Source organism: Petromyzon marinus, chromosome 72 (assembly GCF_048934315.1).
Source record: "Petromyzon marinus isolate PM22_M1 ecotype Great Lakes invasive population chromosome 72, UKy_Petmar_22M1.pri1.0, whole genome shotgun sequence".
NCBI lineage: Eukaryota > Metazoa > Chordata > Hyperoartia > Petromyzontiformes > Petromyzontidae > Petromyzon > Petromyzon marinus.
The window spans coordinates 6,525,420-6,538,681 of NC_133738.1; the positions used below are offsets into that span (position 1 = coordinate 6,525,420).

At 52.7% G+C, this 13,262-nt stretch overlaps 1 protein-coding gene across 1 annotated transcript in view; it reads right to left on the bottom strand.

Annotated features, from left to right (window-relative positions):
• Nucleotides 1–11,807, bottom strand: part of LOC142906933 (uncharacterized) — a 38,143-nt gene extending 26,336 nt beyond the window's left edge. Inside the window, exon 1 of the mRNA XM_076055720.1 lies at nt 11,197–11,807. Coding sequence (XP_075911835.1) covers nt 11,197–11,230 — 34 coding nt within the window. The 5' untranslated portion in view covers nt 11,231–11,807. The remainder of the gene's footprint in view (nt 1–11,196) is intronic.
• Nucleotides 11,808–13,262: the final 1,455 nt, after the last annotated feature.

A 13,262-nucleotide genomic window follows, 5' to 3' on the forward strand; every position in this document is an offset into this window, starting at 1 on the left:
GGTAAACCACTCACCACTCACAAAGCCTCATAGTTGAGTGGTCCTGAGGGACAGCGGTAAACCACTCACTCACAAAGCCTCATAGTTGAGTGCTCCTCAGGGACAACGGTAAACCACTCACCACTCACAAAGCCTCACAGTTGAGTAGACCTGAGGGACAGCGGTAAACCACTCACTCACAAAGCCTCATAGTTGAGTGGTCCTGAGGTACAACAGTAAACCGCTCACTCACAAAGCGTCATATTTGAGTGGTCCTGAGGGACAGCGGTAAACCACTCACTCACAAAGCCTCATAGCTGAGTGGTCCTGAGGGACAGCGGTAAACCACTCACCACTCACAAAGTCTCATAGTTGAGTGGTCCTGAGGGACAGCGGTAAACCACTCATCACTCACAAAACCTCATATTTGAGTGGTCCTGAGGGACAGCGGTAAACCACTCACTCACAAAGCCTCATAGTTGATTGCTCCTCAGGGACAACGGTAAACCACTCACCACTCAGAAAGCCTCACAGTTGAGTAGACCTGAGGGCCTGAGGGACAGCGGTAAACCACTCACTCACAAAGCCTCATAGTTGAGTGCGCCTCAGGGACAACGGTAAACCACTCACCACTCACAAAGCCTCACAGTTGAGTAGACCTGAGGGACAGCGGTAAACCACTCACTCACAAAGCCTCATAGTTGAGTGGTCCTGAGGTACAACGGTAAACCGCTCACTCACAAAGCGTCATATTTGAGTGGTCCTGAGGGACAGCGGTAAACCACTCACTCACAAAGCCTCATAGCTGAGTGGTCCTGAGGGACAGCGGTAAACCAATCACCACTCACAAAGTCTCATAGTTGAGTGGTCCTGAGGGACAGCGGTAAACCACTCATCACTCACAAAACCTCATATTTGAGTGGTCCTGAGGGACAGCGGTAAACCACTCACAAAGCCTCATAATTGAGTGGTCCTGAGGGACAGCGGTAAACCACTCACTCACAAAGCCTCATAGTTGAGTGGTCCTGAGGGACAACGGTAAACCACTCACTCACAAAGCCTCATAGTTGAGTGGTCCTGAGGGACAGCGGTAAACCACTCACTCAAAAAGCCTCATAGCTGAGTGGTCCTGAGGGACAGCAGTAAACCACTCACTCACACTCACGAAGCCTCATAGTTGAGTGGTCCTGAGGGACAGCGGTAAACCACTCACTCACAAAGCCTCATAGTTGAGTGGTCCTGAGGGACAACGGTAAACCACTCACTCACAAAGCCTCATAGTTGAGTGGTCCTGAGGGACAGCGGTAAACCACTCACCACTCACACAACCTCATAGTTGAGTGGTCCTGAGGGACAGTGGTAAACCACTCACTCACACTCACAAAGCCTCATAGTTGAGTGATCCTGAGGGACAGCGGTAAACCACTCACTCACAAAGCCTCATAGTTGAGTGGTCCTGAGGGACAGCGGTAAACCACTCACCACTCACACTCACAAAGCCTCATAGTTGAGTGGTCTTGAGGGACAGCGGTAAACCACTCACCACTCACAAAGCCTCATAGTTGAGTGGTCCTGAGGGACAGCGGTAAACCACTCACTCACAAAGCCTCATAGTTGAGTGCTCCTCAGGGACAACGGTAAACCACTCACCACTCAGAAAGCCTCACAGTTGAGTAGACCTGAGGGCCTGAGGGACAGCGGTAAACCACTCACTCACAAAGCCTCATAGTTGAGTGCTCCTCAGGGACAACGGTAAACCACTCACCACTCACAAAGCTTCACAGTTGAGTAGACCTGAGGGACAGCGGTAAACCACTCACTCACAAAGCCTCATAGTTGAGTGGTCCTGAGGTACAACGGTAAACCGCTCACTCACAAAGCGTCATATTTGAGTGGTCCTGAGGGACAGCGGTAAACCACTCACTCACAAAGCCTCATAGCTGAGTGGTCCTGAGGGACAGCGGTAAACCACTCACCACTCACAAAGTCTCATAGTTGAGTGGTCCTGAGGGACAGCGGTAAACCACTCATCACTCACAAAACCTCATATTTGAGTGGTCCTGAGGGACAGCGGTAAACCACTCACCACTCACAAAGCCTCATAGTTGAGTGGTCCTGAGGGACAGCGGTAAACCACTCACTCACAAAGCCTCATAGTTGAGTGGTCCTGAGGGACAGCGGTAAACCACTCACCACTCACAAAGCCTCATAGTTGAGTGGTCCTGAGGGACAGCGGTAAACCACTCATTCACAAAGCCTCATAGTTGAGTGGTCCTGAGAGACAGCGGTAAACCACTCACTCACAAAGCCTTAGTTGAGTGGTCCTAAGGGACAGCGGTAAACCACTCACCACTCACAAAGCCTCATAGTTAAGTGGTCCTAAGAGACAGCGGTAAACCACTCACTCACAAAGCCTCATAGTTGAGTGCTCCTCAGGGACAACGGTAAACCACTCACCACTCACAAAGCCTCACAGTTGAGTAGACCTGAGGGACAGCGGTAAACCACTCACTCACAAAGCCTCATAGTTGAGTGGTCCTGAGGTACAACGGTAAACCGCTCACTCACAAAGCGTCATATTTGAGTGGTCCTGAGGGACAGCGGTAAACCACTCACTCACAAAGCCTCATAGCTGAGTGGTCCTGAGGGACAGCGGTAAACCACTCACCACTCACAAAGTCTCATAGTTGAGTGGTCCTGAGGGACAGCGGTAAACCACTCATCACTCACAAAACCTCATATTTGAGTGGTCCTGAGGGACAGCGGTAAACCACTCACCACTCACAAAGCCTCATAGTTGAGTGGTCCTGAGGGACAGCGGTAAACCACTCACTCACAAAGCCTCATAGTTGAGTGGTCCTGAGGGACAACGGTAAACCACTCACTCACAAAGCCTCATAGTTGAGTGGTCCTGAGGGACAGCGGTAAACCACTCACTCAAAAAGCCTCATAGCTGAGTGGTCCTGAGGGACAGCAGTAAACCACTCACTCACACTCACGAAGCCTCATAGTTGAGTGGTCCTGAGGGACAGCGGTAAACCACTCACTCACAAAGCCTCATAGTTGAGTGGTCCTGAGGGACAACGGTAAACCACTCACTCACAAAGCCTCATAGTTGAGTGGTCCTGAGGGACAGCGGTAAACCACTCACCACTCACACAACCTCATAGTTGAGTGGTCCTGAGGGACAGCGGTAAACCACTCACTCACACTCACAAAGCCTCATAGTTGAGTGATCCTGAGGGACAGCGGTAAACCACTCACTCACAAAGCCTCATAGTTGAGTGGTCCTGAGGGACAGCGGTAAACCACTCACCACTCACACTCACAAAGCCTCATAGTTGAGTGGTCTTGAGGGACAGCGGTAAACCACTCACCACTCACAAAGCCTCATAGTTGAGTGGTCCTGAGGGACAGCGGTAAACCACTCACTCACAAAGCCTCATAGTTGAGTGCTCCTCAGGGACAACGGTAAACCACTCACCACTCAGAAAGCCTCACAGTTGAGTAGACCTGAGGGCCTGAGGGACAGCGGTAAACCACTCACTCACAAAGCCTCATAGTTGAGTGCTCCTCAGGGACAACGGTAAACCACTCACCACTCACAAAGCCTCACAGTTGAGTAGACCTGAGGGACAGCGGTAAACCACTCACTCACAAAGCCTCATAGTTGAGTGGTCCTGAGGTACAACGGAAAAACCGCTCACTCACAAAGCGTCATATTTGAGTGGTCCTGAGGGACAGCGGTAAACCACTCACTCACAAAGCCTCATAGCTGAGTGGTCCTGAGGGACAGCGGTAAACCACTCACCACTCACAAAGTCTCATAGTTGAGTGGTCCTGAGGGACAGCGGTAAACCACTCATCACTCACAAAACCTCATATTTGAGTGGTCCTGAGGGACAGCGGTAAACCACTCACTCACAAAGCCTCATAGTTGAGTGGTCCTGAGGGACAGCGGTAAACCACTCACCACTCACAAAGCCTCATAGTTGAGTGGTCCTGAGGGACAGCGGTAAACCACTCATTCACAAAGCCTCATAGTTGAGTGGTCCTGAGAGACAGCGGTAAACCACTCACTCACAAAGCCTTAGTTGAGTGGTCCTAAGGGACAGCGGTAAACCACTCACCACTCACAAAGCCTCATAGTTAAGTGGTCCTAAGAGACAGCGGTAAACCACTCACTCACAAAGCCTCATAGTTGAGTGGTCCTGAGGGACAGCGGTAAACCACACACTCACAAAGCCTTATAGTTGAGTGGTCATGAGGGACAGCGGTAAACCACTCACTCACAAAACCTCATAGTTGAGTGGTCCTGAGGGACAGCGATAAACCACTCACTCACAAAGCCTCATAGTTGAGTGGTTCTGAGGGACAGCGGTAAACCACACACTCACGAAGCCGCACAGTTGAGTGGTCCTGAGGGACAGCGGTAAACCACTCACCACTCACAAAGCTTCAGTTGAGTGGTCCTGAGAGACAGCGGTAAACCACTCACTCACAAAGACTCATAGTTGAGTGGTCCTGAGGGACAGCGGTAAACCACTCACCACTCACAAAGCTTCAGTTGAGTGGTCCTGAGGGACAGCGGTAAACCACTCTCACAAAGCCTCATAATTGAGTGGTCCTGAGGGACAGCGGTAAACCACTCACCACTCACAAAGCCTCATAGTTGAGTGGTCCTGAGGGACAGCGGTAAACCACTCACCACTCACAAAGCCTCATAGTTGAGTGGTCCTGAGGGACAGCGGTAAACCACTCACCACTCACAAAGCCTCATAGTTGAGTGGTCCTGAGGGACAGCGGTAAACCACTCACTCACAAAGCCTCATAATTGATTGGTCTTGAGGCACAGCGGTAAACCACTCACCACTCCTTACCACTCCTCACCACTCTCACTCACCACTCACACTCACTCACCACTCACTCACAGACACACTCACTCACACATACACACTCACACAGACACCATCACTCACTCACTCACACAGACACACTCACTCACACACTCACACACAACAACACAACAACCGCCATTCACCACTAAGTGGCGATGGTGTCGCCACGACGCTTGTGCCAGGCTATGTGCACCCTGAGGCCACGTGAAGTGTCGAACGCCCGCTGGCAGGAGGTCACGGGGCAGACCCAGGTGCCACGGGTCGACTGAGATGACTGGCTGATGCACCACCTGTGCCCCCTACTGTGCCAACCTGCTGTGCTTTAGCCACCCGGCACTCCGCTCGTTGTTCTGAGCGTCGCTCCTCCGCCCTCCGTTGTTGTTGGAGGGCGACTGCCTCCAACTGCCCAGTAGCAGCGTCCTTCACGAGACTCCTCCACAGAGGCCGATCTTGACACCGCTGGTACCAGTCATCGGCAAGTCCACTCAGCTCCAAGTCATCCTGTACCCCATCACTCCATCTCTTCTCTAGCCCGTGCCGCGCCCGCTTAGCCCCCTCAATCCGGCCGAACAAAAGCTGTTTCGGCATGCGGTGGCTGGGCATGCGGGCTACATGACCCAGCCATCGCAGCCTTCCCCGCCGGAGGAGCTCACCAATGGGACCTTGCCCAGATCTTTCAAGGATTTGTGAGCTCCTCACACAATCCAGTCTGGTTAAACCCAGGATGGATCGTAGGCAGGCCAGCCTAAATGTTTCTAACCGGCGAAGATGTTCCATTAGGGGGGTCCACGTTTCGCAAGCGTAGAGAAGGGAGGGAATGACCGTGGCCGAGAAGACCTGAAGCTTTGTGCGGAGCGACAGACCAGGTAGCTTCCACACAGCGTCACGCAACCGATGAAAAGATATTGCCACTCAACTGATTCGGAGTGAGACCTCTGCTGTTAAACTGGAGCCAGTCATAAGCACACTGCCCAGGTATGGGAAACTCTCCACTCTCTCCACAACTGCCCCATCACCGATTGGGAGTTGTGGGGGTGGAGTGTCCGATGGTACAAAATACCCAGGCAGGTGCTTAGTTTTGGTGGGGCTGATGGTAAGGCCCCCACCTCTTAGTGGCACGCTCCAGTCTCAGCAGCAGCGTCTCCAACTCCTCCTCTGAATGAGCAGCTATTACCAAATCATAAGCATACATAACGTGGTTGAGCAATAGGGAGCCATCCCTTGACCGCACCCGGGCATCGATCAGCCTCCCATTATATCTGTACCATATGGAGATTCCCCCGGTACAGCTATTGAAGGCTTCACGAACTACGTGGTCAAAATAGATGTTAAATAATGTGGGAACCAGAAGACATCCCTGTCACACCCCAAGGTGTACAGGGAATGGCTCTGACTCCCGGCCACGTAGTTTTACCCGGGCCCGCTCACCATCATGAAGGTCCTTAATGATCGTGAGCAGAGGGTCAGGTACTCCAAAAGCACGAAGAACAACCCAGAGCCCAGGCCTACTGATGGTATCATAGGCCTTGACCAGGTCAATAAAGCAGAGATGTAGGTCTTGTTGGAATTCCCTACACCTCTGCTGTAGCAGACGGACAGAAAATATGGCATCTGTGCAGGACCGCCCTTTCCTGAAACCGCATTGGGGCTCCGCAAGCCTCTCCTCAGCGTGCCTGGCAAGGCGATGCTGAATAATCCTTGCCAGGACCTTTCCCGGCACACTGAGGAGTGAGATGCCCCTGTAGTTGTTACAGTCTGTGCGGTCCCCCTTCTTAAAAAGGGGGACCACCAGGGCATCCTTCCAATCCTGCGGAACCCGTCCAGTGGTCCAGACCGTTGTTATGATGTCATATAGGGCAGTCTGTGCACAAACGCCACCCTCCCTCAGCATTTCGCTTGGGAGATCATCTCTGCCCGCTGCCTTTCCTGGTCTCAGACTCCGGATTGCCTTCAGTACTTCCTCAACAGATGGCACCTCAGCCAGCCACTCACAGGGGGTGACTTCTTCCAATATTTGAGGCACCGCAGCCTCAGCAGGGTCATCCTCACTTTGTGCCACGATGTTTTCCTGGCTGAAGGATTTTCCCTCCCCCAGGACCTCACAGAAATCCTCAGTAAATCTGCAAACCTGTTCCTGGGGGTCGGAGATTGGATCACCGTTTTTTTCCCCAAATGATGGTAATAGGTGTGGCGCTGCAGGTTACTTTTTTGATGGAGTTCAATAGAGATTTGTGATCACGGGCCACTGAGGCAGACTCCATCTCCTCAGCAACCCGCGACCACCACCCATCCTTGCAGCGCCTCACCGCTCTCCGAACCTTCGAGCGAAGGCTGCGGTAAGCCTCATTCTCTGACGTTGGCTTCTGTCGCCGATGACAGTGGGCCTGTCGCTTTTTCTCAACCATCCTGAACACCTCCTCTGTCAGCCAGGGTCTCTGGGGAGGTCTGGACCGCGTACCCAAAGCAGCCATTGCAGCTGCATGAGTCACAGTCCTAAACCTCGCCCATTTACCCTCGACATCAGGAGGAGTCGGGGACGATGGCAATCCCAGCCGCAAGCGATGATGAAATTCTCGCTTACAACTTTCATCAGATAACTGAGACCAGGCCACTTGAGGTTGGAATGGGGTCCTGGGTGTACACCCACCACCGGAGTGGAAGAATGGCAGGCGCATCTTACAGATGACTAGTCGATGGTCAGAGGGCAGATCAGCTCCACGGTAGGTCCTGGTGTCAAGGACGTGGGCTTGCATCCGCTGGTCTGTCACACTCACTCACTCACACACTCACTCACTCACACACAGACACACTCACTCACACTCACACACTCACTCACTCACACTCACTCACACAGACACACTCACACAGATACACACACACTCACTCACACAGACACACACACACTCACTCACATAGACACACACACACTCACTCACACAGACACACACACACTCACTAACTCACACAGACACACACTCACACAGACACACACTCACTCACACAGACACACACAGACACACTTACTCACTCACACTCACTCAGACAGACTCACACACTCACTCACTCACAGACAAACTCACTCACACACAGACACACTCACTCACACACACTCACTCACTCACACTCACTCACACTCACTCACTCACCACTCACTCACCACTCATTCACCACTCACTCACCCTCACCACTCACTCAGCCTCACTCACACAGACACACTCACTCACACACACAGACACACACTCACTCACACTCACTCACTCACACGGACTCACACACTCACTCACTCACACAGACACACTCACTCACACACACACACAGACACACTCACTCACTCACACACACTCACACAGACACACTCACTCACACACTCACACACACTCACACACACAATCACTCACACAGACACACACACTCACTCACCCACACAGACACACACACTCACTCACTCACACAGACACACTCACACAGACACACACACTCACTCACACAGACACACACAGACACACTCACACAGACACACACACTCACACAAAGATCCCCCATATAGCCTTAACAGACTGTAGGGGCAAGTGCTGTTAGCGAGCACCTACGAAGGCCGGAACGGTACACGAGGGGGTGGGTGGCCAGCACCACGCCCGACCGCCTTTGTCTCCCTAGTGGCAATGTTTACACACCGCACCAGGTACTCATTTGAGGCTGAGTCGACCTAGGGGAGGCCCGGGACCGGTTCAGATAATCGTCACTGGTGTCGGCCGTGAGCGGGAATCGAACCCGGGTCGCCAGGTTCATAGCGCAGCGCGCTAACCGCTACACTATCACACAGACACACTCACACAGACACACACTCAGACACACACTCAGACACACACTCACACAGACACCATCACTCACACAGACACCATCACTCACACAGACACCATCACCCACACAGACACACTCACACACTCACACACACACTCACACAGACACCATCACTCACTCACACAGACACACTCACCACTCACTCACTCACACAGATACTCACACACTCACACAGACACTCACACACTCACACAGACACCATCACTCACTCAGACAGACTCACGCACTCACTCACTCACACAGACAAACTCACTCACACACAGACACACTCACTCACTCACACACACTCACTCACTCACACTCACTCACACTCACTCACTCACTCACCACTCATTCACCACTCACTCACCCTCACCACTCACTCAGCCTCACTCACACAGACACACTCACTCACACACACAGACACACAATCACTCACACTCACTCACTCACACGGACTCACACACTCACTCACACACTCACTCACTCACACAGACACACTCACTCACACACACAGACACACTCACTCACACACTCACACACACACAATCACTCACACACACTCACACACACACAATCACTCACACAGACACACTCACTCACTCACACAGACACACACACTCACTCACTCACATAGACACACTCACTCACTCACACAGACACACACACTCACTCACTCACACAGACACACTCACACAGACACACACACTCACACAAAGATCCCCCATATAGCCTTAACAGACTGTAGGGGCAAGTGCTGTTAGCGAGCACCTATGAAGGCCGGAACGGTACACGAGGGGGTGGGTGGCCAGCACCACGCCCGACCGCCTTTGTCTCCCTAGTGGCAATGTTTACACACCGCAACAGGTACTCATTTGAGGCTGAGTCGACCTAGGGGAGGCCCGGGACCGGTTCAGATAATCGTCACTGGTGTTGGCCGTGAGCGGGAATCGAACCCGGGTCGCCAGGTTCATAGCGCAGCGCGCTAACCGCTACACTATCACACCGACACACTCACACAGACACACACTCAGACACACACTCACACAGACACCATCACTCACACAGACACCATCACTCACACAGACACCATCACCCACACAGACACACTCACACACTCACACTAACACACACACACTCACACAGACACCATCACTCACTCACACAGACACACTCACCACTCACTCACTCACACAGACACTCACACACTCACACAGACACCATCACTCACTCACACAGACACACTCACACACTCACACAGACACACAGACACTCACACACTCACACAGACACTCACACACTCACACAGACACTCACACACTCACACAGACACACTCACCACTCACTCACTCACACAGACACTCACACACTCACACAGACACTCACACACTCACACAGACACACTCACCACTCACACACTCACACAGACACTCACACACTCACACAGACACACTCACCACTCACTCACTCACACAGACACTCACACACTCACACAGACACTCACACACTCACACAGACACACTCACCACTCACTCACTCACACAGACACTCACACACTCACACAGACACTCACACACTCACACAGACACTCACACACTCACACATACACACTCACCACTCACTCACTCACACAGACACTCACACACTCACACAGACACTCACACACTCACACAGACACTCACACACTCACACAGACACACTCACCACTCACTCACTCACACAGACACTCACACACTCACACAGACACTCACACACTCACCCTCACACACTCACCCTTCCTCACCCTTCCTCACCAACTCACCCTCACTCACTCACACACACACTCACACTCACTCACACTCACTCACACACCAACTCACCCTCACTCACACTCACACACCAACTCACCCTCACTCACACTCACACACCAACTCACCCTCACTCACACTCACACACCAACTCACCCTCACTCACACTCACACACCAACTCACCCTCACTCATACACCAACTCACACACCAACTCACCCTCACTCACACTCATACACCAACTCACCCTCACACACCAACTCACCCTCACTCACACTCACACACCAACTCACCCTCACTCACACACCAACTCACCCTCACTCACACTCACACACCAACTCACCCTCACTCACACTCACACACCAACTCACCCTCACTCACACTCACACACCAACTCACCCTCACTCACACTCACACACCAACTCACCCTCACTCACACTCACACACCAACTCACCCTCACTCACACACACACACCCACTCACACACACACACTCACTCACACACTCACTCACCACTCACTCACCCTTCCTCACCAACTCACCCTCACTCACTCACACACACACTCACTCACACTCACACACCAACTCACCCTCACTCACACACCAACTCACCCTCACTCACACACCACTCACTCACCCTCACTCACACTCACACACCAACTCACCCTCACTCACACTCACACACCAACTCACCCAGGACTTCCTCCATCTCGTCCATCTCGTCCATGGCTCCTGTCCCTCCTCACCGGCCTGGTCAGCCTCACTCACCACCACCACCACCTTTAAACAACAACCACCACCACCTTTAAACAACAACAACCACCACCACTAAACAACCACCACAACAACCACCACAACAACTACCACAACCACAACAACCACCACTAAACAACAACCACTACCACTAAACAACAACCACCTTTAAACAACAACCACCACCACCTTTAAACAACAACCACCACCTTTAAACAACAACCACCACCACAACAACCACCACAACAACCACCACCACAACAACCACCACAACCACCACCACAACCACCACAACTACCAACACCACAACAACAACCACCACAACAACCACCACCACTACCACTACAACCACCACCACCACTACAATCACCACCACAACAACCACCACCACAACTACCACAACCACCACCACAACTACCACAACCACCACCACAACTACCACAACCACCACCACAACTACCACAACCACCACAACAACCACCACTACCACCACAACAACTACCACCACAACAACCACTACCACCACCACAACCACCACCACCAACACCACCACAACCTACCACAACAACAACCACCACCACAACTACCACCACTACTACAACCACCACAACCACCACCCCTACCACCACCACTACTACCACCACAACCACCACCACAACCACCACTACAACCACCACAACAACAACCACCACCACTACAACAACCACCACCACAACAACCACCACAACAACCACCACCACCACAACCACCACCACCACAACAACAACCACCACCACCACAACAACAACCACCACAACCACCACCACCACCACAACCACCACTACCACAACCACCACCACCACTACCACCACCACCACTACCACCACCACTACAACCACCACCACCACAACCACCACCACCACAACCACCACCACCACAACCACCACCACCACAACCACCACCACCACTACCACCACCACAACAACCACCACAACAACCACCACCACAACAACCACCACAACAACCACCACTACCACCACCACAACCACCACTACCACCACTACCACCACCACTACCACCACCACAACAACCACCACAACAACCACCACCACAACAACCACCACAACAACCACCACTACCACCACCACAACCACCACCACAACCACCACTACCACCACTACCACCACCACAACAACCACCACAACAACCACCACCACAACAACCACCACAACAACCACCACTACCACCACCACTACCACCACCACCACTACCACCACCACTACCACCACCACAACCACCACCACTACCACCACCACTACCACCACCACCACTACCACCACCACCACTACCACCACCACAACCACCACCACTACCACCACCACGTTAGTAAAATCGACCTCGCTGCTCCACGGCTGAATCCAGAGTCCCATTGAGCCCCACGTGACAATTCCCCCTCCCCCCGTAGCCCCTCCCCCTCCTCCGTAAGCCCCTCCCTCTACACACTGCCCCCCACCCACATCTCCTTATATGGGAGTGGGGTGACCGCGCTCGGGCCAATGGGAAGGCAACACCCCCCCCCCCCAATCGACGCCCCGCCCAACTCACCCCTACCCCCGCCCCTCGCAGTGACGTCACCAGGGTGGCTGAGGGTTGACGCGAGGTAACTGGAGTTCGTTCAACTCCCGACGACGTAGTCCTCGACTTACGAACGCGTTCACGTTTTGCGTTTATGAATCCGAACGCGTTGAACGGCGTGGACACTAAACACCGGGGAGAACGCCTTTCAAAGTTGTAGAACCTCCTGTAGGAGACGCCACTGGTTCTTCATGTGATGCAGATGTAGATGCCACTGGTTCTTCATGTCATGCAGATGTAGATGCCACTGGTTCTTCACGTTCTGTAGATGTAGTTGCAACTGGTTCTTCACGTTCTGCAGATGTAGATGCCACTGGTTCTTCACGTTATGCAGATATAGATGCCACTGTTTATTTACGTTATGCAGATGTAGATGTCACTGGTTCTTCACG